Source organism: Rhinolophus ferrumequinum, chromosome 12, assembly GCF_004115265.2.
Source record: "Rhinolophus ferrumequinum isolate MPI-CBG mRhiFer1 chromosome 12, mRhiFer1_v1.p, whole genome shotgun sequence".
In the NCBI taxonomy this organism is placed as follows: domain Eukaryota; kingdom Metazoa; phylum Chordata; class Mammalia; order Chiroptera; family Rhinolophidae; genus Rhinolophus; species Rhinolophus ferrumequinum.
In genome coordinates, this window is record NC_046295.1 from 83,343,096 (window position 1) to 83,364,121 (window position 21,026).

At 61.1% G+C, this 21,026-nt stretch overlaps 4 protein-coding genes across 5 annotated transcripts; 3 read left to right on the top strand and 1 right to left on the bottom strand.

Annotated features, from left to right (window-relative positions):
- Positions 1–78: 78 nt before the first annotated feature.
- Positions 79–2,556, top strand: TUBB4B (tubulin beta 4B class IVb). Its single transcript, XM_033123507.1, has 4 exons — positions 79–239; positions 522–630; positions 710–820; positions 1,348–2,556. Exons 1-4 carry the CDS (start codon positions 183–185, stop codon positions 2,406–2,408), a joined length of 1,338 nt encoding a protein of 445 aa, XP_032979398.1. The 5' UTR covers positions 79–182; the 3' UTR covers positions 2,409–2,556.
- Positions 2,525–7,761, bottom strand: FAM166A (family with sequence similarity 166 member A). Of its 2 annotated transcripts, XM_033123509.1 has the most exons (7): positions 7,678–7,761; positions 5,371–5,502; positions 4,146–4,360; positions 3,809–4,068; positions 3,598–3,724; positions 3,241–3,335; positions 2,525–2,640 (listed from the first exon to the last, which is right to left on the bottom strand). In XM_033123509.1, exons 2-7 carry the CDS (start codon positions 5,424–5,426, stop codon positions 2,635–2,637), a joined length of 759 nt encoding a protein of 252 aa, XP_032979400.1. In that variant the 5' UTR covers positions 5,427–5,502; positions 7,678–7,761; the 3' UTR covers positions 2,525–2,634. The 2 variants fall into 2 exon arrangements, with proteins under 2 accessions (XP_032979400.1, XP_032979401.1); XM_033123510.1 differs by lacking the exons at positions 2,525–2,640; positions 5,371–5,502 and having other exon boundaries at positions 2,664–3,335; positions 7,678–7,753.
- STPG3 (sperm-tail PG-rich repeat containing 3) lies at positions 7,170–11,144 on the top strand. The gene is made up of 6 exons (XM_033123508.1): positions 7,170–7,291; positions 7,400–7,551; positions 7,646–7,780; positions 7,881–7,969; positions 8,077–8,377; positions 8,480–11,144. Exons 1-6 carry the CDS (start codon positions 7,185–7,187, stop codon positions 8,611–8,613), a joined length of 918 nt encoding a protein of 305 aa, XP_032979399.1. The 5' UTR covers positions 7,170–7,184; the 3' UTR covers positions 8,614–11,144.
- A 128-nt stretch (positions 11,145–11,272) lies between these two features.
- Positions 11,273–20,232, top strand: NELFB (negative elongation factor complex member B). Its single transcript, XM_033123506.1, has 13 exons — positions 11,273–11,540; positions 11,883–12,046; positions 12,268–12,367; positions 12,733–12,963; positions 15,019–15,204; positions 15,908–16,020; positions 16,502–16,604; positions 16,847–16,942; positions 17,069–17,211; positions 17,298–17,404; positions 19,632–19,773; positions 19,850–19,958; positions 20,086–20,232. Exons 1-13 carry the CDS (start codon positions 11,439–11,441, stop codon positions 20,230–20,232), a joined length of 1,743 nt encoding a protein of 580 aa, XP_032979397.1. The 5' UTR covers positions 11,273–11,438.
- Positions 20,233–21,026: the final 794 nt, after the last annotated feature.

Here is a 21,026-nt window from a genome sequence, read left to right on the forward strand (position 1 = left end):
GATTGATGGAACTTTAACCAATCAAAAAAGGACGCTTGCCAGCCTCGTTCTGATAGCCCAATACGAAGCTGGCGGAGGCGGGTGCGGTGGGTATATAAGCATTGGCAGAGCGTCGGTTGTAGCATTCTGCGCTCCCGCTTCGTGGCTGTGTCGTCTGTTTTCCAGCCTGCGCTGCCGCCGCCATGAGGGAGATCGTGCACCTGCAGGCCGGCCAGTGCGGCAACCAGATCGGTGCCAAGGTGGGCGGCGGGGCTCCGGGGCCCCAGCGCAGGCGGGCCTACGGGCGGGGCGGGAGGGAAAGATGGCGGAGGGCGGGCGGCGCCCCCGCATTGCGGCTCCGCGCGGGGCCAGGGCCCGGGCTGCGGTCGGAGCCGGGGCGGGGGCTGCGGCGCGGGTCCCCGGGGACTGGACCGGCAGCAGGGGGGAGGGGAGGGGAGAGGAGGGCCGCGCCCGTCCGGGGCGGGGCCGGCTCCGGGCAACGCCGGCGTGACTCAGCCCCGGCCCGCCCGCGTCTCGCGCAGTTCTGGGAGGTGATCAGCGACGAGCATGGCATCGATCCTACCGGCACTTACCACGGGGACAGCGACCTGCAGCTGGAGCGGATCAACGTATACTACAATGAGGCCACTGGTGAGACCCCGCACCCCTTGTCCATCCCCCTCCTGCCACCCGGCGGTCGTCTCCTCGCTGACGCCCTCCCTTCCCCTAGGTGGCAAGTACGTGCCCCGCGCCGTGCTCGTGGACTTGGAGCCAGGCACCATGGACTCCGTGCGCTCGGGGCCGTTTGGGCAGATCTTCAGGCCAGACAACTTCGTTTTCGGTGAGCCTTGGATGGGGGTTGGGTGGTGGGCTGTTAGCCAGGACTACTCAAAGGTCAAGGGGTACCCAAGGTCACGGCCCTGAGAACTGCTGGGCCGAGGTCTCATCCACTCTGCACCAGGAGCAGACGTTAGGTCCCCTGGCCGGACACTCTCCTCCCCCTCACCAGTCACTCAATCCCCTCTGCTAAAGCCGCTTTGGGAGGGAGGCCCAGCTGTCTGCCCGCAGGGAGGCAGCAGGGAGGCAGCGGCAGATGTAATCTCCCCACAGTGAACGCAGTGTCGGCTCATCTGTCCTTGGGAATTGGCAGGGGCTGCGCGCGGGAGGGGCTGGTTTATTGTTAAGCCACCTTAGTTCAACCCTTAACTTTTTAAGTAGGTAGGTTGTTTCTTTATTTGGGGGTCCATCTGCTTTATGGGGATGGTGAGTTCTGTGTGGCACTTCACACCACGTTATTTGGCCTTTTTGGCTTCCTGATCAGTGGTGACCACAAGCCTAACCAGAGTGACCAGCTGCCCTCTCTTGCAGGTCAGAGTGGTGCTGGAAACAACTGGGCCAAGGGGCACTACACGGAAGGCGCAGAGCTGGTCGACTCAGTGCTGGACGTCGTAAGGAAGGAGGCTGAGAGCTGCGACTGCTTGCAGGGCTTCCAGCTGACCCATTCCCTGGGTGGGGGGACTGGGTCTGGGATGGGCACTCTCCTTATCAGCAAGATCAGGGAGGAGTACCCCGACAGGATCATGAACACCTTCAGCGTGGTGCCGTCGCCCAAGGTGTCGGACACCGTGGTGGAGCCCTACAACGCCACCCTCTCCGTCCACCAGCTGGTGGAGAATACAGACGAGACCTACTGCATCGACAATGAGGCCCTCTACGATATCTGCTTCAGAACCCTCAAGCTGACCACACCCACTTACGGTGACCTGAATCACCTGGTGTCGGCCACCATGAGCGGGGTCACCACCTGCCTCCGCTTCCCTGGCCAGCTCAATGCTGACCTGCGCAAGCTGGCTGTCAACATGGTGCCCTTCCCGCGCCTGCACTTCTTCATGCCCGGCTTCGCCCCGCTCACCAGCCGGGGCAGCCAGCAGTACCGCGCCCTGACGGTACCCGAGCTCACCCAGCAGATGTTCGATGCCAAGAACATGATGGCCGCCTGTGACCCCCGCCATGGCCGCTACCTGACTGTAGCCGCCGTGTTCCGGGGCCGCATGTCCATGAAGGAGGTGGACGAGCAGATGCTCAACGTGCAGAACAAGAACAGCAGCTACTTCGTGGAGTGGATCCCCAACAACGTGAAGACAGCCGTGTGCGACATCCCACCGCGTGGCCTGAAGATGTCGGCCACCTTCATTGGCAACAGCACGGCCATCCAGGAGCTGTTCAAGCGCATCTCGGAGCAGTTCACGGCCATGTTCCGGCGCAAGGCCTTTCTGCACTGGTACACAGGCGAGGGCATGGACGAGATGGAGTTCACCGAGGCCGAGAGCAACATGAACGACCTGGTGTCCGAGTACCAGCAGTACCAGGACGCCACGGCCGAGGAGGAGGGCGAGTTTGAGGAGGAGGCAGAGGAGGAGGTAGCCTAGGGCCGCCAGGGATGCGGAAGCGTGGAGGCTGGGAGAACTCTTTATTCACTCACAACCTGTCCTCTGATAGCCGTGTCTCACTGTGTGCACCTGCTCTTCTTCTGTCTTGACATCACGCTGTACAGACACCACCATTAAAGCATTTTCAGTGTCTGCTCTCTCCTCTCCAGTTCCTTCTGATGGGCCTTACGGGTGCCGTTGCCAAACGTCATTGCGAACTCATCCCTCATGGCTGCAAGGGCAGTGCTGCAGCTGAGCTCCTGGCCCTGCCGTGTGCAGTGGCTGCTGGGCACAGGCTTCCAGGAGCTTGGGGCTGCCCTGGGCACCTGCCATCAAAGGCCTGCCTAGCCTGTCCACACTAAACCTCCAGAGGGCTGGCGGAGTTGGAGGCGGCTTTGGTTCAGGGATCCTCGGCCCTTTCCACACTGGGGAAGAGGGTACTGGGGACATAAAGCGCACCCTGTGCCAATGGGGCAGCATGGGTAGGGGCCCCAGCCACCCAACCCCTCTGCACAGTGGCCTGCTAAGCACACTCACATGGCACGAACCCCATGTAGAAAGGTATCAGGCCCTGGCTGTTGTAGATGGTTCTGTTGGGCCAGTGTGTTCTGGGCAGCCTCGCTCCCTGGGTACAGTCGGGGTTTCTAAACAGGAACTGTAGAAATGCGGACATGGGCTGCCTCCACCAGGCAAGCAGCAGCCAGTTGTCCCTCAGGGTGGGGGAGGGGGTGTCTCGTTCTCCCCTCCCCACAGGCTGCACAGCAGGGAGCCTAGCTCAGGGCCCGGGTGGGGTGGGGCCTCTGCCCACTATGCTGGGCACTCAGGTGGGTACCTGGCTCTTGTCAAACTCGTCCATAGCTTGTGTGAGCCCATCACGGTAATTCAGCCCCATCATGCAGGCAAACCGGGGGATGAAGCCAGCGTAACCTGGGGTAGGAAGAGGTCAGGGTGCTGCCCCAGGTCCCCTTCACCACCCACCTGCTCCCTGGGGTGTCGGGAAGCCTGTCCAGGCTCCTTGATGCCCCTGAACATTGGTCAGATGGGAATGAGCGGGCAGGCACTTGAGCCTTGGGGAAGCTGGGCTCCAGGAAGGGAAGGGCCTGTGGCAGCCCTCACTCACCCTCAGCCTGCCTGGGCCCCTAGGGGCTTGGGGGTGGGTGTCCCTGCCCCAGGGGCCCTGGGCAGCCACCTGAGATGGCCTTGCGTTGGATCATGTTGGGATGGTCCAGCTGGGGCAGCCTGTGGAACCTGCCTACATCTAGTGTCTCCTGCTGGTGGGCTGGGGGTGGGTACTCGTTCCTCCTGTAGTGATATAGCTGGGATGGGGAGGGGTCAAGTTCTGAGCCCAGCCCCCACCTGGGGCTGGCTGCGGTGAGGCTAGGTCTCAGTGCATCTGTTACCTGGTACTGCTTGGGGCCCTCGTGGACAGGGGTGGTGCTCTTCCAGCCCTCCCCGTATGCCAGCTGCAGGCCCAGGTGTCCGAAGTCCCTGGAATCCCCCTTCCTACCTGGTGGGCACGGGGGGTAGGGGGGGTAGGGCATGAAGCCCGCAGGCAGTGAGACCTGCCTGGATGCATTCTCTACCCCCCGCAGCCCCTCGGCGTTCACCTCCTGGGGTGAGAACCGGCCCAGGATTTCAAAGTTCTTGTAGTGCTTCAGACCTGTGGACAGAGGCTGTGAGTGACAGCGGGCAGGAGGGAGGGGAGGGGCAGGGCGGGGAGCAGGGGGCGGGGCTTACCCGTGTAGTGGGGGATGTAGGGCTCTGTCAGGTCGCGGCAGGGGATCAGGGGTGGCTTGGACTTGCTAAAGTCCTCGATGAACTTGGGCTTGGATATGGGCGACAGCACAGAGCAGGGGCTCTTCTGCACACTGGGGTCTGTGAGCAGCTGGGCGGTGGTGCGCCCATAGGTGTTCCCCACTTGGTAGCGCAACTGCGGGTAGAAGCCAGCATAGCTGCAGAGGGAAGAGGAGGAAGCAGGGCCAGTGGGCGACAGCAGGACCCCTGTGAGCAGCGTGTGCGTCTAGCCTGCCAGCCCCGCGCTAGGTACCCGACCTCATCTACGGAATGGGGGTTGCAGCAGCACCTGCCTCACTGGGGCGTTGGGGGCTTGAATGGGCAGCACACTGAGAACAGGCTTGGCCCATAGGACACGAGCTCCATTGTCACCAACACCACCATCAGATTGCCATGCCCAGTTAAGGGGCTTAAAGGAAGCATTTACAGGGACGGTGACAGGGTCTGGGCCCAGGCTGAGGCACCAGGGGCCCACTATACACAAGTTGGTACCACTGGGAAGGCTTGGCAGGGCTCTGACTCAGACTTTGGCCACCCAGGAGACTGGTAGCCACCCTAACGGGACCAGATTTGGGAGGCAGGTGGGAGAGCTGCTGGTAGGCAGTGAAGGTTGAGCTGAGCATCACTTAGCTGTCATGGTGAGGCCCCCCGGGGGTGGTTGGGGGTTCCGAACCCTCTTCAGTATCTCCTGTCCCACCTTTCCCCTCAGAACCATTGTGGACTTAGGTCTGGTTCCTTGCCAGTCTTTTTCCGTTTCTGTGTGGCTCTGCGTGTGTGTATGCGTGCGTGCGTGCACACACACTGTGGAGGGTTTGTTTTCTTGTACATGGGGGGCGGCCTCGTGAGGCAGCCTGGTGTCCATGACTATCAGCTTACTCTGGATGCTTATCTTGTCTAAAGTGTAGAACACTCTATGGATAAGCGTCCGGCATTCCTTCCGGCAGCCTCTGTCAGCTGCTGGGCTGTCCCAGGTTGGTTTTCTGCTCTTGACCTGCTGCCCACCTAGAGTGGCTCTCAGCGCTGAGGGTAGGCCTCCGCCCTGTGCAGCCCCACCCCAGGCCCCTCAACCCTTGGGCCTCACTCCCTCCCTGGAGACCAGCTCTGGGGTTTCCTTCACAGCTGACCTTGAGCACAGGCCACAGCCTCCCTGCGGGGGACTGGCGCTTACCCAGGGATATAGTGAGGTTCTGGTGTGAAGAGGGTGTGTTTCTGAGTAGCTGTCATCTAGCCTCAACTCCGTCCTTACTGGCTGCAGCCCCTTCCTTTGGCTGGCTCCCTTCCCTGAGAGGGTCTCTGTTGCCTGGAAACCATTGTGAAGAGTCCCCATTGTTGGGCACCACCTGGCCAGGCCCTCCTTGAGCCTGAGTGGAGTGGTCCCATTTTACAGGTGGGATACCAAGGCTCAGACAGGCAACAGGCTGGGAGGTGTGACGCTGAGGACCTCAGAGTTCATAAAATTGGGACTGTTGGTGCAGCCAAGTCGGCCCTGCAGGGAAGTGGCAGGCCTGAAGTCTTGTTACCCCCAGGAGGCCAGCAGTCCCCCAGGATAAGGGTAAAGGAGCCCCCACCCACCCCAAGTCCTCTCCTCAGACAAGAGGCCCTGGAAGATTTGGAGGCACAAGACTCAGCAGTGAAGTTGGCAGGTCTTTCCCCTGGACCTGGGCACCATTTTCCATTTTAAACTTTTTTTTTTTTTTTTTTTTTTTGTATAGGAAGGTCTTTCTAACCATACAAAATATCATAAAGGAAAAGATTAGAAGGTTCAAGTACATGTCAAAAAACAGCATAAACAATACTAAAAGGCAAACGAAGTGGGGGAAAAAACCTGCAACAAGTGTTACAAAGAGATACGATATCAGTATAAAAAACCTTATATTACAGAAATACGAAAAATTACCACCCCAATAGAAAAATGCATGCATAATGTAACGTCTTAAGGAAAAAAGCCAGAGTCAATAAACATGGACAAAGAGTTGACCCTTAATCAAATAAAGGCTGATGATGTAGTTCTGTTAAGAAAATTATAGCCACTGTCAATTTGGCCCCCAGAGAACACTACAACATGGAAGGCTCCAGAGCACAGGCTGCCCCTTACCCTAATAAAACCTGTGCTTTCTCAAGCAGGGCTCTTCAGTTTGTCCATCTGGAGTACCTCCCAAGGCCAGGCAGGGTCCTTGCTAAATGGGGGGGATTCCGACAGGAAGACACTCGATCAGGGTGGGGAGGGCCCAGAGGCTGAGGCCACATTCTTGACCAGGCCCTGCTAGGTGGATTAGGCCAAGGCCAGGGCTGGGGCTGGGATCAACTCCAGAGGGCACGGCGAGAGCCCTGGTGCCCAGAGGGACTCAAGCTCACTTGGGCTCATAGTTCTTTTGCACTTGGGCCTGGGCAGCCCCATCCATCTGTGACACCTTCTGGCCTCTGTGACCCCAAACAGAGGACTGGCTCCCACACCGCAGCCTTGCCTGGGCCACCAAGTGGCTGTGGGGCCAGGCCTTCCGCTCAGGTCAGCAGGGTCCACTCAGACCTATCCATCGTTGCTTTGCTTTTCCGAGGGCTGAATTTCTAGTGGGGTTCCTGCCCCTCCAGAGAGCCTCCCTGGACGGTCCACTGCACCATGCTTCCTACCAGCTGGGCCTCCCATAGCACCCGCTCCCTTTTCCATTCTCTGCCAGGTGTCAGTCTTCCCTGAAGCTCTTCTTGGAATGGACCCCCAAAGTCGAGGGGAGGTTCAGGATTGGGGCAAGGATGTGGAAGGGGGAAAGGAGGCTAAGCCAGAAGTCAGGCAGGCAACTAGGGGTCCTCCTGGCCGAGGTGACCCAGAGTGACCCACCTGGCAGGTTGGGGGAGGGGCTCCTCCAGGGCAGGACGGCGCTCCTCCCTCCAGTATCCCAGCAACAGGGGTGGGGTGGGGTGGGGGTGGGAGCATGACGGGCCAGTGAGGTCACAGAGCTCCCTGGAAGGCAGCCAGAGACCCTGACAATGAATTTTGACCAGAAGGCTGTGAAATTCCTGGCAAATTTTTACATCAATGGAGGCAAACACTGGAGCCATGGCCCCCTGAGGCCGAAGTCCTCTGTGCCCACCCAGTAACTTCCAAGGGCGGTGGGCCAGTAGGGTGGGGGGTCTGGGGGCGGGCAGCTCCGATGCAGAGGCAGAGTGGCTGGGTGGATGCTGGCTGTCCGTCTCCCTTGCAGGCCCATGGCTGCTGTGCTGTTGTCAGGGCCAAAGGCCACCTGGGACAAGATGCAGCCCCCAGCAACGCAGGAGTTCCCGGCAGGCCTTAGGGAGCAAGTGGGCCACCTCCAGGAACCCCCGCCCATCTGCGCCCGGAACCCAAAGGAGCTGTGTGAGTGGGGGTCCCCAGTCTGGTCTGGGGAGGCAGGGCAGGGTCGGGAGGGGCCTCCTGGGAGGACCCAGGCCCAGAGCTTGCTTCCTGCCAGGGCTAGAGCGACGCCCCCCTGTCGTGACCGACCTGGACATCCCGGGCCCCACCAAGTACCAGGTGCCGGATGCTTCCGTGCGAGAATCCTCCGCGCACCCCAACTTCAGCATCAGCCGCAAGCACCCCGCCCGCGGTGCGTGCCCCTCCCTGCGCGCCCCCCACCGCGGCCCAAGTCCTAGGAGTGGGGCCGCTCCCCCAGCCTTCCGTCCCCAACGACGCTGCCTTCACTGCAGAGGGCGGTGGCCGCAGGGCGTGGCAGACCGTGTGGTTCCAGAGCGAAAGCCCCTTCACACGGAAAACCGACTTTAACAGGGAGCGAAAGGTGGGGCCCTCTCCCAGGAGGTCCTGCGGGGGTGGGGCCTGTGAGGGACGGGGTGGGCGGGGTCTCGAGGGACGGAGCGGGGCCTGCAGCTGCGTCCTCTCTCACAGTGGCCATCGCCCGCCGACTACTACCCACTCAGCGGACCTGCCTTCCCAGCTTTCAGCTTCGGGGGCCGCCGCCCCGCCTCCAAGGCAGTGGAGGCGCGCTCGCGACCCCGGAGGCCGCAGGTCTGGGGTGCTGGTCACTGTGCCCAGCCCCCGCTTCAGGTCCCACCGCAGGTCCCGGGCGGCGAGAAGCGCCCTAGCCCCAACACCTACGACATCCTTCCCGGGAGCTGTCTGCAGACCCCGCGCCCCCCCGCCTTCTCCATGAGCCGCTCGCCCGCGTTCGCGTCCTGGGTCAGCTCCTGTAAGGAGGACTGGGAGAATGGAGGCGTGGGCGGGGCAGGTGGGAGCTGGGCAGCAGCTGGTGCTGTGGCATGCGTGCGACTCCCTCTTTCTCCCTCTGCAGCCCGTAACCCCGGCCCAGCCACCTACTACGTGGAGGATTGCTATAACTCGCGCTTCCCCTCAATACCCGGAGTGGTCATCCAGGGCGAACGCAGACCCAAGCGCCATGACACGGGCCCCTTCTGCACGCTTTAGAGCCTGCTGAACACATCCTGCCCCGCCGGTTATCACATGGAGCCCTGCCTCCCTGGGGGCCTTCCCAGGTCTCCCTCTGGAACTCAGAGACCCCAGTCTGGCCTTCTGACCCTTTGCACACCGCTGAGCCACCCTCCTGCCTGGCTGACCCTTCTGTGAGCTGTGCTTGAGGAGAGGCCAGCTCACAGCCACCACCCCCCCTCCCCGCCATCCCCCTGCTATTAGAGGCGATGTTGGTTCTTCCAAACTCTGTCTGCCATCGTGGGCCTGTCTGCCATTTCTCACCCCGTGAGCTGTCCTGCAGCTGTGGCCTGCCGCTGGTCTGTCATGTCTGACTTTCCCTGACCAGGGGTCTCCCTTTGCTTCCTCTTAGGAGCTCTCTTCTCTAAGATGGGTGGAGTGGCAGCCTGGGACTTCCTGGCTTGGGACAGTATGGGAGGGGTCCCTCTGGGCAGTGCAGGACACAGCCACCTAGCCATGCCACCCAGGGGACCGGGCCAGCTACCAGTCTACCCGAGGGTCAGGCTGCTTGCCGAGCAGAGGAACTGACTTTGGGGTGAAGGGGGGGCCAGATTCCCTGAACTGCCATCTTGAGGAGAAGTCGGCCTGCCCAGCCTCCTGGGAGGGCCCAGAGGACTAGCTTATCAAGGCCTGACCCCATTTTCCCCAGCCCCTGCCCAAAGACCCTGCGAACTGGCCCTGGGCCTTCCCTGGTTATGGCCCTGTCCTGTGGCCTGGCCACTGGGCTATCAGCCTGCTCTCCTACCCAGGAGTGGGCCTCAAGACTGCCTCCCTGCAGCTGCTGGTGGTTCCTGTCATGGCACCAATTCTTTCAGGGGTCCTTCCTGTGGCTCCCATCCTCCCCCATCCAAGCTCTGGGCCAGACCCCTTCCTGTTTCCTCTGCTAGAGCTCAGCCCCTTCAAAAAGGCACTGCAACAACTGCTCCCACAGTGGTGGCATCAACCTTCTGCAGAGAGGACAAGGACCAGGCAGTCTGAGCGCACTCACCTATGACCTCTAGGGCTGAACCAGCTGGGAGTTGAGCCGAAGCTCCCCTGGGAATCAGAGTAGCGGGATTACAAATGGTCATCATTGGGCCCTGGGCTGCCCAGCTCAGCCAGTGGGCAACGGAGAGAGCTGTGGGAGCCCTGGCCTCAGGGGCTTGGCCCACGGTGGGGGGACCAGGAGCCCTGCTCATAGCTGCACCACTAACAACCCCTTGGGCTCAAAGCCAGAAGTGGGACCAGCAGGAAGGATGGAGCCATTCCCTCCAGTTGGGCTGAGAGGGCTTCCTGGAGGAGGCTGTGGGGTAATGGGCTTTCAGGGATGAGCAAGAGTTTCCTGGGCAGCAGAAAAGGAATTTCTAGTAGAGCAAACCTTGGAAACCGAGGCACATGGAAAGGGAGAGGGTGTGACATCTGCTGCGCTACGCTTGGGGACACTGGGCTGGTGGGCTGGAAGGTGATCTGGAGGAGTTGGAGAGGCTGCAGCTCCTGGGTTGCAGGGCTTACACACTTAGCAATAGGGAACCCACTGAGGGTGCAGAGCAGGGAGTGCCCATCGGCCCTGTGAGCTGCTGGCACCGCTAAGGACAAGGGACACCACGAAAGCTAGGCCTCACATTCACAGTCTCAGCCTGAGGGCCTATCGAGTTGGGATAGCCTGGGAGTTCGATGCTCATGGTGACGTGAGGTCAGCCATCCCTTGTCCACTCCCACTGCAAGCCCAGGTCACTGCTGGGTGCCCGCCATTGGGAGCACACGTGGGGGAGAGGATCGTGCACCTGGTGGGGCCCGGGTGCAGGGGGCTGCTAGCGCGGCAGTGCTCCATTTTTTCAAGCAAAAATATTCTGTCAACTGTAAAACAAAATCGACTAGGTATTCTGTCACCAAAAATAATTTATTTGGGGAAAAAGAAAGGGCTGCATTCGGGCAGACGCAGACATGGTGAGCCATTGCACGCACAGAACAGGACAAAGATGAAGTACTTTATACAGAGAAGAGGAAGTTAAGGAGCGGGGCTGGGACGCCAGGGCTCTTACGTAACCCTAGAGCTCTTCCCGTAGAGCTCTCCGATGACGTCAGTGCGAGAGCTCCTCCCACAGGCACTCCCGATACCCTCTAGCTTAAGGTCTGTCATAAATTTGATCATTTTTCAACGTCAAAAGGCTGCTGTGAGGTCAGAAACAGGACTTTTCACGATTATAAAAATCAAATATACTCGGCTAAAATGTCAGTTCTCAAATTCTTCAAGTCGGCCACCCCCCCTTCTGTGCCCGCCCCCTCCCCCGTACTCCTTCCGGTGGGGCCCCACACACCCCGCCCTCTGCCCCCACCGGCCCCGGCGTGGGTTCTTCTGTGTCTACAGAGGATAAGGCCAGAGACGGGGGTGGGCTGCAAACCTGGCTGGGCCCAGACAGCCGCCAGGCGGGAGGGAGGGAGGGAGAGCCGGCCCCGGGCGTGGCCCGCGGATGGAGCGGGACCTGGGGGGCGGAGCCGCGCTGGTGGTTCGCGCTCTATCTGGACGCTTTTATCCTGCGCAGCCGCTCAGCCTGGCGCGGCGCAGCTCCCAGGAGCCACTGCGCGGCGGCAGTGTTTCCGGGTTGGCAGGCTGACCCGGGCGTGCGGGGCGGAAGTGGGCGGCCGCGATCGCTGCGGAGCCTCGCTGCCTGCAGGCCCTGGTCGAACTGGAGGGAGCCGGGGAGAGGAGCGCAGGCGGCCCTCGCGGCCCGGGCGAGCGGACTGCCGGCGGGCCTGCGGCGGCCGCGGCGGCGCCGGCGGAGCGCGGCGGGGATGGGGCGCCGAGCCGGGCCGGGGCCTCGGCCATGTTCGCGGGGCTGCAGGATCTGGGCGTGGCCAACGGCGAGGACCTGAAGGAGACGCTCACCAACTGCACGGAGCCGCTCAAGGCCATCGAGCAGTTCCAGGTGGGGCGGGGTGCGGAGGCCGGGCCGTTGGGGCGTGAGTCAGGCAGGGGGCGGGGTCGCGTGGAAAGTGGGCACGTTTGTCTCCCTCCAAACGGGGCGTCTCTTCCGCGGGATGGAGGAGCCGGGTGTCCTGACTTCGTGCCCCATTGACGGACATCTGGGTGGCTTCCAGTTTTTGCAGTTACAGCCAGCGCTGCTGGGAACAGCCTTGCAGCTGCCTCCGTATGTGTTCAGGGCACCCGGAGTGCCCGGCCAGACATGGCTGCGGCTGAGGGTTCTGTTTTAGCCCCCCCACCCCCAAGTAAGCAAAATTGGCCCCACGCTGACCCTCTGCTTCCTCAGACAGAGAATGGCGTGCTGCTGCCTTCCCTGCAGTCGGCTTTGCCCTTCCTGGACCTGCACGGGACGCCCCGGCTGGAGTTCCACCAGTCCGTGTTTGACGAGCTGCGGGACAAGCTGCTGGAGCGCGTGTCGGCCATTGCATCCGAGGGGAAGGCCGAGGAAAGGTGGGTGGGCAGGTGATACGTGCAGCCCCTTTCTCAGGCTGGGCACTGGCTTAGTGCTCACTGTGCCCTTGGCCACACATCGCTACCCGAAAACGGCGCCTCTTCCCCAAGTGTCCTGCCTGTGGCAACTTGTTTGTTTAGCCATCTCCTGTCTGGGGACAGGCAGGCAGCTGCTTTTGTCTGGGTCCTGTGCAGCTTCCTCAGTCGTGCGCGTCTTTCAGGTACAAGAAACTGGAAGACCTTCTGGAGAAGAGTTTTTCTCTGGTGAAGATGCCGTCCTTACAGCCAGTGGTGATGTGTGTCATGAAACACTTGCCCAAGGTAAGAGTGGTGGCCTGGTGCGCCCAGGGCACTCGTGCCCAGGTTCTCGCTTGGTCCAGGCGTCGGGTGGGATCTGGGGAGGTTTCCTGAGCTGGCTGCCCAAGCAAGGGCAGCTCGGAGGCACGTTGTCTGTCGGCTTCCCCTGATGAGCCCCGTGGAAACCGAAGCTTGGCGTGCGAGGTGGGGTGTGGGCCCTTCTGGACAGGGCTGTGTGTGTTTAGCTTGGCCGCCTGTGCCTCCCAGGGCCTGGCGGCCAGCCACAGGTGCTCCTTTCATCTGGGGTTGGGTTCGAGGTGGTCTTTGGCCAATCTTGAGGTAGACCGTGGGCATAGGCGCCGCTCATGGGTGGCCTGTGGGTCGTGTAGGTTCCCGAGAAGAAGCTGAAGCTGGTCATGGCCGACAAGGAGCTGTACCGGGCCTGCGCTGTGGAGGTGAAGCGGCAGATCTGGCAGGACAACCAGGCGCTCTTCGGTGACGAGGTGTCCCCGCTGCTGAAGCAGTACATCCTGGAGAAGGAGGGCGCGCTCTTCAGCACAGAGCTGTCCGTGCTGCACAACTTCTTCAGCCCGTCCCCCAAAGCCAGGCGCCAGGGCGAGGTGAGGCCGGGCCGCGAGCAGGTGGCCTGACGGAGGGGCCACCTGGCCAGCCCCTTCCCCACCCTGACGTGGGTGGCTCTGCTCCTGGAACAGCAGGCTTGTGCCGTGGCTGGTAAGGGGCTTGCCGCACTGTGCCCGGGTGTGGTTCTTTTGGGTTTCACGTCCTCGGTGCTCTGCTACTTGGCCAGCTTTTCAGTGAAGCTCAGCATGTTTTCTCTCAGTTCTGGGAAGTTTCTTCTGTCTTTACGTTTGACTCGTTAATTGCTTGGACAAACACTTCTTGAGTGCCCGCTCCCTGCCATAGGTGCCAGGACCCTTCAGCGACCCTGGAGTTCAGGGTGCTTGTGTGGGGTACTGAGGTCTCATGGGGACAGACACTACGCAGTGAACGTTACGTGTCAGTCACTGAGCTTGAGGTGTGGACAAGGGCTGTGGAGACTGGAGATCGTATTGGAAGCAAGGCACGGCTGGGTGGGGCAGGGGTGGGAGTGAGGAAGGGGAGCCAGATCAGGGTGTAAGGAGGGGCAGGCCAGGGTGGGTGGGGTGTCCAGGGTGACGAGGCTGGTATGGCCAGAGCCTAGAGCAAGTAGGCAAGTGGGGTAGGGGTGTCGTTGGGAGGCCTGGAGGCCACTGTGCCGACTGGCCTTTCCCAGTCAGGTGGGGGTCACTGGACCTGACCTGGTTTTAGAATAACTGCGCATCCAGGGGAGGGCTGATGGTGACAAGTGGCCAGATACTGGCTGAGTGGTGTTTTGTGTTTTTTGCCGTCTTTCATGTTCAGCTTTCATTTGGAGTTTTGCGTGTTTGGTGTGAGGTAGAATCTAGCCTCACGTTTTCTCCTGAATGTCTGGCGGCTGGTCACAGCCCCGCTTCGATACTGGCCTGAGCAGTGTGTCTCTGCTCTGCTGTCTTTGTCTTCCAGCTCGTCTTGGGGAGCCTGGCCTTAGGCTGTGGTCTGCCCGTGGGCTCCTGTCCCTTCCTCACACTCCAAGCCAAGGTCCTGTTGGGAGCCCAGGTCCTTCCTGCCATGTGGTCTGAATTCCTGCCAGGGGAGAAGATGGCAGCAGGTTAACGCATCACCCTGTGGTCCTCGGCTGTGGTCCAGCTGCTGAGCCATAGTTGTGTGCTGGGCCACCTGTGAGCCGTATCCCTGAGCTGTGCCCTCTTGTTTGTGTGCAAGGCAGGCCTGGGTCATGGTCAGGGCTGGTACATGTTAGCTGTTGTTGGCACAGAGGTGCCCAGTACGTGGGTGCCGAGACTTGGGTCACGTCCCCAGCTCTCCTCTTCGTCGGGGTACCCAAGGCCTGTGTGTCCTCGGCAGGGGCTCTCAAAGTGGCCTATTGGGTCGGTCACTGCTCCTGCTACCCCTGCCATTCTCTCCACTTGTTGCGTCCAGTCTGATGCCTGTTGGGCTGCTGCGACGTCCATCACCCAGGTTGCCGCATGTCCTTCACACCAGTGGGCTGAGGTTCAGCTCCTGTTGATGGCTAGTGAGCAGCGGGCAGAACCTCTCCTGTTGTCTGGGTCCTGAGTGGGGGTAGGTGCAGGGTAGTGACCCTTGCAGAAGAAGGAATGCAGATGCTGGAGATGGGTGCGCAGCTAAGGGCCTCAAGCCGTGGGAGAAGATGGGGAGCCCGGCATCCTGGGCCCAGGAGGATGGCAGCGAAACGTTGACCGTGCACTGAGCACAGTGGTCGCTGCGTGTCCTCGATGGTCCTGAGTCTCCCGATGTCGGCTGGCTGGGCGAGCAGGGTCAGACCTGCTGGGGTCTCTGGTGGAGTCCAGGGTCACAGGCTAGTGGCCTTTCAGGTGAGCTGTGGGCCTCGTGTGGGCTTCACCTCGTTAGGAACTAGAAACGCTGCCACCCGCCACACAGCTGGTGTTGGGTGAGAGGAGACTTTCAGTTCAAAGCAGGAAGGGCGAGCGGCAGGGGAGCTGTGTGATACCATGGCCGTGTGTGTCTGCATGGTTGTGCATGTCTGGGCCCTGTATGACGCGGTGGCTGCCTGTGTCTGCGGCCGTGTGTGACACCGTGGCCGGGACTCCCGCCCACAGGTGGTGCAGAAGCTGACGCAGATGGTGGGGAAGAACGTGAAGCTATACGACATGGTGCTGCAGTTCCTGCGGACCCTCTTCCTGCGAACGCGGAACGTGCACTACTGCACTCTGCGGGCCGAGCTGCTCATGTCCCTGCACGACCTGGATGTTAGCGACATCTGCTCCGTGGACCCCTGCCACAAGGTGACGCCCTGGCCAAGCCCTGTCCCCCTTCCCTGTGGTCTCTCGTTGGCTTCTGTCTCGTCTCCCCGTGGATGGGGTGGTCCTGGTACCTGGTCTCTGACTGCCCACCAACCTGGCTGCCTGGTTTGCGCCTGCTCCTCCACCTCTGTCCTCTCGGCTGGGGACTGGGTCATCCACGGCCACACCCGTTCACCTGCCCGCTCCATTATGCCTCTGCTCCAGCCAGCTAGGCCCCGCAGCCCCTCTGGCTTTTTCTCCATCTTCCTCCATGCTCTCCAGGACCTCTTGACACCCCCACCCTCCACCCTCCACCCCAGATCCCCCAGGGCTGCTCTTGGCGAGCGCCATGCTACAGGACCAGGCTTTCTCACAGCCCTCGTCCCCAGCACGGACGCTGTGCAGCCACGACCGTGTCACCTCCTGGGGGCTGTGTGGTATCACGCTTTGAGACTGCAGCGCCCAGCCCCACGGGGGTGGAGATGGCTGCCAGAGAGGCCCCTTTTAGAACCAAACACAGAGACAGCCTCCTCCCGTCAGGCCCATGGGCCTTTCTGCGTTTGCGCCACCCTGTCCCTGGCGCAGGTCCTGGCACTGAGCCGGGCCTCGGCCATGTGACACGGTGGTCCTGACACCTGCCCAAGCCTTGGGTGGCCCGAGAGGTGAAGCCAAGCAGGAGTGAGCAGGGACACTGTGCTTCCCACAGTTTACCTGGTGCCTGGACGCCTGCATCCGTGAGCGGTTCGTGGACAGCAAGAGGGCCCGGGAGCTGCAGGGCTTTCTGGACGGAGTGAAGAAGGGTCAAGAGCAAGTCCTGGGGTGAGGGTCCTGTCCACAGGTGTCCAGATGAGCACACTGTTCAGGGAGGTGTTCGTATTCCAGCACGTTTTAGAACTGCCTGGCACCCCGTGCCCATGTCTGAGACCTGACTACAGCTGGCCCCTGGGCGGGGTTCTGCTCTGCAGCCTCTGGGGCCTGCCCACCCTCTGAGGAGGGACCCGCTGTGCCCAGTTCTCTCTGTAGTTGTCTCTGTGGGACCCTGGCTGAGTACAGAGTCTGGGTCAGATTTTCAGAACCAAATGGGACCTTAATTAGGAGCTTTCAAACTTCTCAGTATTTTGAGTAAGTTAAGTGCAAGTTTCAAACTGAGCTTTTCTTTGGAAGGGGTCCAGAGTGGAGTGGGCTCTCCCTGTGTGGAGGGGCTATCTCTCTGGGTCCGCGGCTGAGGCAGCCCAGCCTGTGGCCGACGCCACCCGGGCCAGGACCTTCCCGTGTTAATGCTGTGGGCTCATCTCTACAGGGACCTGTCCATGATCCTGTGTGACCCCTTTGCCATCAACACCCTGTCACTGAGCACCGTCAGGCACCTGCAGGAGCTAGTCGGCCAGGAGATGCTGCCCAGGGTGAGTGCCCTCGGCTGGCCACGCTGCCTTCTGGATGGGCACGTGGGTGTGGACCACTGGCAGCGAGGGCTGTGCTGCCCCGGCGAGAGCACACGCGCCCCACGTGCACATGGTGCATGGAGCCTGAGCAAAGCCACGGCACCAGGACCCTGCTGAGCATGGAGCCAGGGAGTAGGGGAGTGGAGGGGTGGGGGGTGAGAGCGGCTCAGGTGAGCCGGCCCTGAGGTCCCGTTCCTCTGCAGGACAGCCCCGACCTCCTCCTGCTGCTTAGGCTGCTGGCTCTGGGCCAGGGCGCCTGGGACATGATCGACAGCCAGGTCTTCAAGGAGCCCAAGATGGTAACGGATGCGGCCGGGAGCCTGTCCACCCCTTTCCTGCAAGGGCTTGGGGCCGGGCATCAGGAAGGTGGCGTGGGGCGGGATCAGCACGGCACAGGTGGAGATGCTCTGGGGCCTCCACCCTAGGAGGTGGAGCTCATCACCAGGTTCCTGCCCATGCTCATGGCCCTGGTGGTGGATGACCACACCTTCAATGTGGACCAGAAGCTGCCTGCCGAGGACAGGGCTCCGGTCACGTACCCCAACATGCTGCCGGAGACATTCACTAAGTACGCATGAGGGGCCAGGGGTCACCCCGCGGGCTCCCTGGGAGGCCGGTGGCCAGCGCTCCTCGCTGAGCGTCCTTGCCGGGCAGGTTCCTGCAGGAGCAGCGCATGGCCTGTGAGGTGGCACTGTACTACGTGCTGCACGTCGCCAAGCAGAGGAACAAGAACGCACTGCTGCGCCTGCTGCCGGGGCTCGGTGAGTGCGCGCCGCCGGGTCCTCTGCGGAGGGTCTTCTGGAGTCGGTTTTGGTACAGAAGTGAGAAGAGGTCAGCTTCGTGCTTTCACACATGCCCTCCACTCTCGTCACTGTTGACGTTCTTTCCACAGCAATGGAAGAGCCACCTTAACTTAATCCTAACTGGCGAGGGGTGTGCAGCCTGTCAAGTCTTCAGACATTGGGAGAGCGCCCCTGAGAGGCGGGAGGATGGGGTCAGGGCGGGTTGCTGCAAGCCAGGAAGAAGAGAGAGCGGTCTGAGTGGACTCCTTCAAGAGTGAGCTGCAGGTTGAGTCGGGGAGAAAGGGCTTCTGGGAGCCTGGCCTTCCCACTGCGCCCAGGGGCCCACAGTCTTCTACTGGCTCAGGTCTTGTCGTGGTGTTGCGGCTTCTTTGTAAAGATCTCATGCATTTCTTGCTAAGTGTATGTCTAGGTCATTGGTGTGTCTGATGGTGAAGCATGTGTTATTTTCCCGACTTGTCTGTGTGGAGGAAGCTGTCTATCTGTGGGTATTAATTTATACCCAGCCACCGTCTAACCCAACGACACCAACTCCTCTTCCCGTCCCGAGGGAAGTGAGTGTCTGACGTGAGTGTGCCAGGGCCAAAGTCGAGGTGTGGGCAGGGCTGGTGCTTCCTGGAGGCTCCACACGATGCGTGTCGCCTCCTACTGTGAGGAGCTGCCTGCGTCCTTGGCTTGTGGCCCTTTCCTGCATCCCCACGGTTCCTCCTTCCAGCACCTCCTGTCCTCGTGTCTGTCTCTGACTCTGGCCTTCCTGCACCTGCCTCCCTCTCAGAAGGACACGTCTGATGCCAGGACCACCATGTCATGCAGGCCATCTCCCATCTCGGGTCCCTTAACACAGAAGGTGGCACGGTCACAGCTCCTGGGTCCAGACGTGGACGTGCCTCTTCTGCCTATTTGGTGCTCTGCTTGTTTGGACACATACAGAAACAGTTACAAGTGACTTGGTTTGCGTCATCCTTTCTATTTCAGTGCCGTTTGTTTCTGTGTGTCTCCTCGTAGTCGGCTGGAGACGGATGTCCTGCTGCGGCGGGCGCCTCAGTGCCCCCGGGCAGGTGTGGGTCTCAGCTCTGCCAGGAGGGACATGTTCGTTTGTCCACATTATCAGTGCTGCTCGTAAGAACAGATGTCGATTTTACAAATTCTCTCGTTTATTTTTTAATTTCTTACTGTGGGGATTTTTTATGAAATCAGAAGAGCACAATATGGCAAAGCCCCCAGGCCGCTGTGTATCTCCGTCTAGCCCCTCGTGATGGTCTGGACGTCAGTTCCACATTCCCGGCACACCAGCTATGAATGATGGTGCAGGTGTCGGTGACAGAAGGAAGTTCTTAAAACTGTGACTGCAGCCTGTGAGCATGTCAGGTCCGTTCCAGTGCAGGGGCTACCTTTCCCCAACTGTCACCTACGTTTTTGTTCAGATCAGGAGTCTAACAAGGGCCTTGCTTCACTGTGCGTTTCCTTGTTGCCTCTCAGGTCTCATGGTCTGTAGGGTTATGAGGGACTCGTTGGGGGGACCGGGGCATTTGTTCCCCATGGAGACTTTGCTGGCATAGTGACTCAGGTCAGACGTGTGAGGGGCGCTCCAGTGCATCCGGTGCTACTGGTCTCCCGGAGACAGACGGTCAAGCTCCCTGGGCTCAGGTAGCGTCAGCTGGACCTGTTGGCATTTCTGGAGCAGCCGCCACAGCCGGCGTGGCTAGTGTGTACCCTCTGGGGCCGGCTACCTTCCACTGGCTGCCAGAGTCATGGGCAGTTACTTTTGCAGTCTCTCTCGAGTTTTGGTTTCCGTGGTGTCAAAGGAGGACCGTTTTGCTCTGCTCTTTTTCCTCTGGACGGTTGAGGAAGCAGTTGGGACTGACTTGCTGCCACTTTCCTGGTTTTCCTCTAGTTGCCGGTCTGTTCAGGTCTCTCTCTCCTGGAGTTTGCTTAACACAAAGCCCCTTAGCCACTGGGCAGAGCCATGTGTGATGGGCTCCCACCCCTTCCCTGGACCCTCATGCTGGCCCAGGCGCGCTCCCCTGCCAGCTCCCATTGTTTGCCTCGCATGTCCAGGCCCCGGTTCTGGCTCTCAGAGAAGCGGGCACCATCCTAAGAAGTACTGCGTTGTGGTCCCCCCATGGCTCCCAGGTCCGGGGGCAGGGGTGTGGGGTGGTGGGCAAGCTGACGCCTGTTGTGCCTGCAGTGGAAACCTTCAGCGACCTGGCCTTTGGCGACATCTTTCTCCACCTGCTCACGGGGAACCTGGCGCTGCTGGCCGACGAGTTTGCCCTGGACGACTTCTGCAGCAGCCTCTTCGAGGGCTTCCTCCTCACTGCCTCCCCGAGGTACTCAGGCTGGGCGTGGGGTGGGTTGGGAGCCTGGCAGCGGGCTGGGTCCTGTAGCAGCTGTGGTCTCTTCCAGGAAGGAGAATGTGCAGCGGCACACACTGCGACTCCTGCTCCACCTGCACCACCGTGTGGCCCCGTCGAGGCTGCAGGCCCTGCAGAAGGCACTGGAGCCCACTGGCCAGGTGGGTGCCACCCTGCTCTCACCTTGGGGCGCGCTGCATGCTGGCTAGTCGTGTGTGTGTGCGTGTGTGTGTGTACGTTCTCCAAGTAGCCACAAGGCCCGCACCCACCTATGTGCCTGCCCCACAGAGCGGAGAGGCAGTGAAGGAGCTTTACTCCCAGCTCGGCGAGAAACTGGAGCAGCTGGACCATCGGAAGCCCAGCCCAGCCCAGGCTGCAGAGACCCCAGCCCTCGAGCTGCCGCTGCCCACCGTGCCCGCCCCGGCTGGGCTCTGATGCCACCCCTGGAGCCACTGGGGAAAGAGCTAGGTCCCTGGTGCAGCCCCGGCCCTGATTAGCCAGGAGAAAAGAGGTTCCCTGCACCTGACTTGGCTGCAGCCCCATGTCTGCTGGTGGCAGATTGACTACTTCTGGGGACAGGTGGTGGGCTGAGCTGAGACCCCAGTTGACCCATGGCAAGGCGCCTTCCTCAGTGCCTCAATCTGCCATGACCATCCGTGTGAACAAGACCTTGTCCCTGCTCCTTGCAGGCCCCTGGCCAGGTCCATGGAGTGCAGCCCCTGCTCGAGGCCCACCATGCCTGGCCTGGCCTTCTCTCCCAAGATGTGGAGAGCTTGCTCTTCCTGTCTGGCAGGATGGGTTTCCACTGCTGTGGGGGAGACAGTCGGGCAGTAGTCGGGATGAGGAAAAGCCCCCTGTTTTCTGAAGGGAGAAGGCAGGGTGCTGAGACCTGTGGGGAAGTGGGTGCACGGGCTGTATTGGCAGCCGTGGTTGGGTCAGCCTGGCTCCTGCCGAGGACGTGAGTGCTGGACAGTAGGCGATGTGTTGCACCAGGGCCCCCAGGCAAGCTGCTGCTCCTACCCGGGCCAGCAGCACCCACCTGCTGCCTCAGTTTACCCTGGGAGTGCTGTGCCCCTGGCTCAGCTGCACTGCCTGGCCAGGTGAGGGCCAGCGGTTGCGTGTAATGAGACTCGCACATGTAAATAAAAGATGTTTTGGCAAATCCAACAGATAGCCACTTCTGTGCCGCCGGGGGTTGGAGCAGCGCAGGCCAGCACCCTTAGGGGCAC

Coding starts and splice junctions, on each gene's coding strand:
- TUBB4B (XM_033123507.1), top strand. CDS start 183: ATGAGGGAGATCGTGCACCTGCAGGCCGGCCAGTGCGGCAACCAGATC. Junction 631..709: donor ATACTACAATGAGGCCACTG/GTGAGACCCCGC, acceptor CCCTTCCCCTAG/GTGGCAAGTACGTGCCCCGC. Junction 821..1,347: donor GCCAGACAACTTCGTTTTCG/GTGAGCCTTGGA, acceptor CCTCTCTTGCAG/GTCAGAGTGGTGCTGGAAAC.
- FAM166A (XM_033123509.1), bottom strand. CDS start 5,426: ATGACAGCTACTCAGAAACACACCCTCTTCACACCAGAACCTCACTAT. Junction 4,069..4,145: donor CTACATCCCCCACTACACGG/GTAAGCCCCGCC, acceptor CTCTGTCCACAG/GTCTGAAGCACTACAAGAAC. Junction 3,725..3,808: donor AGGGCCCCAAGCAGTACCAG/GTAACAGATGCA, acceptor TCCCCATCCCAG/CTATATCACTACAGGAGGAA.
- STPG3 (XM_033123508.1), top strand. CDS start 7,185: ATGAATTTTGACCAGAAGGCTGTGAAATTCCTGGCAAATTTTTACATC. Junction 7,292..7,399: donor AAGTCCTCTGTGCCCACCCA/GTAACTTCCAAG, acceptor TCTCCCTTGCAG/GCCCATGGCTGCTGTGCTGT. Junction 7,552..7,645: donor CCGGAACCCAAAGGAGCTGT/GTGAGTGGGGGT, acceptor GCTTCCTGCCAG/GGCTAGAGCGACGCCCCCCT.
- NELFB (XM_033123506.1), top strand. CDS start 11,439: ATGTTCGCGGGGCTGCAGGATCTGGGCGTGGCCAACGGCGAGGACCTG. Junction 16,021..16,501: donor GGTCAAGAGCAAGTCCTGGG/GTGAGGGTCCTG, acceptor TCATCTCTACAG/GGACCTGTCCATGATCCTGT. Junction 16,605..16,846: donor GCCAGGAGATGCTGCCCAGG/GTGAGTGCCCTC, acceptor GTTCCTCTGCAG/GACAGCCCCGACCTCCTCCT.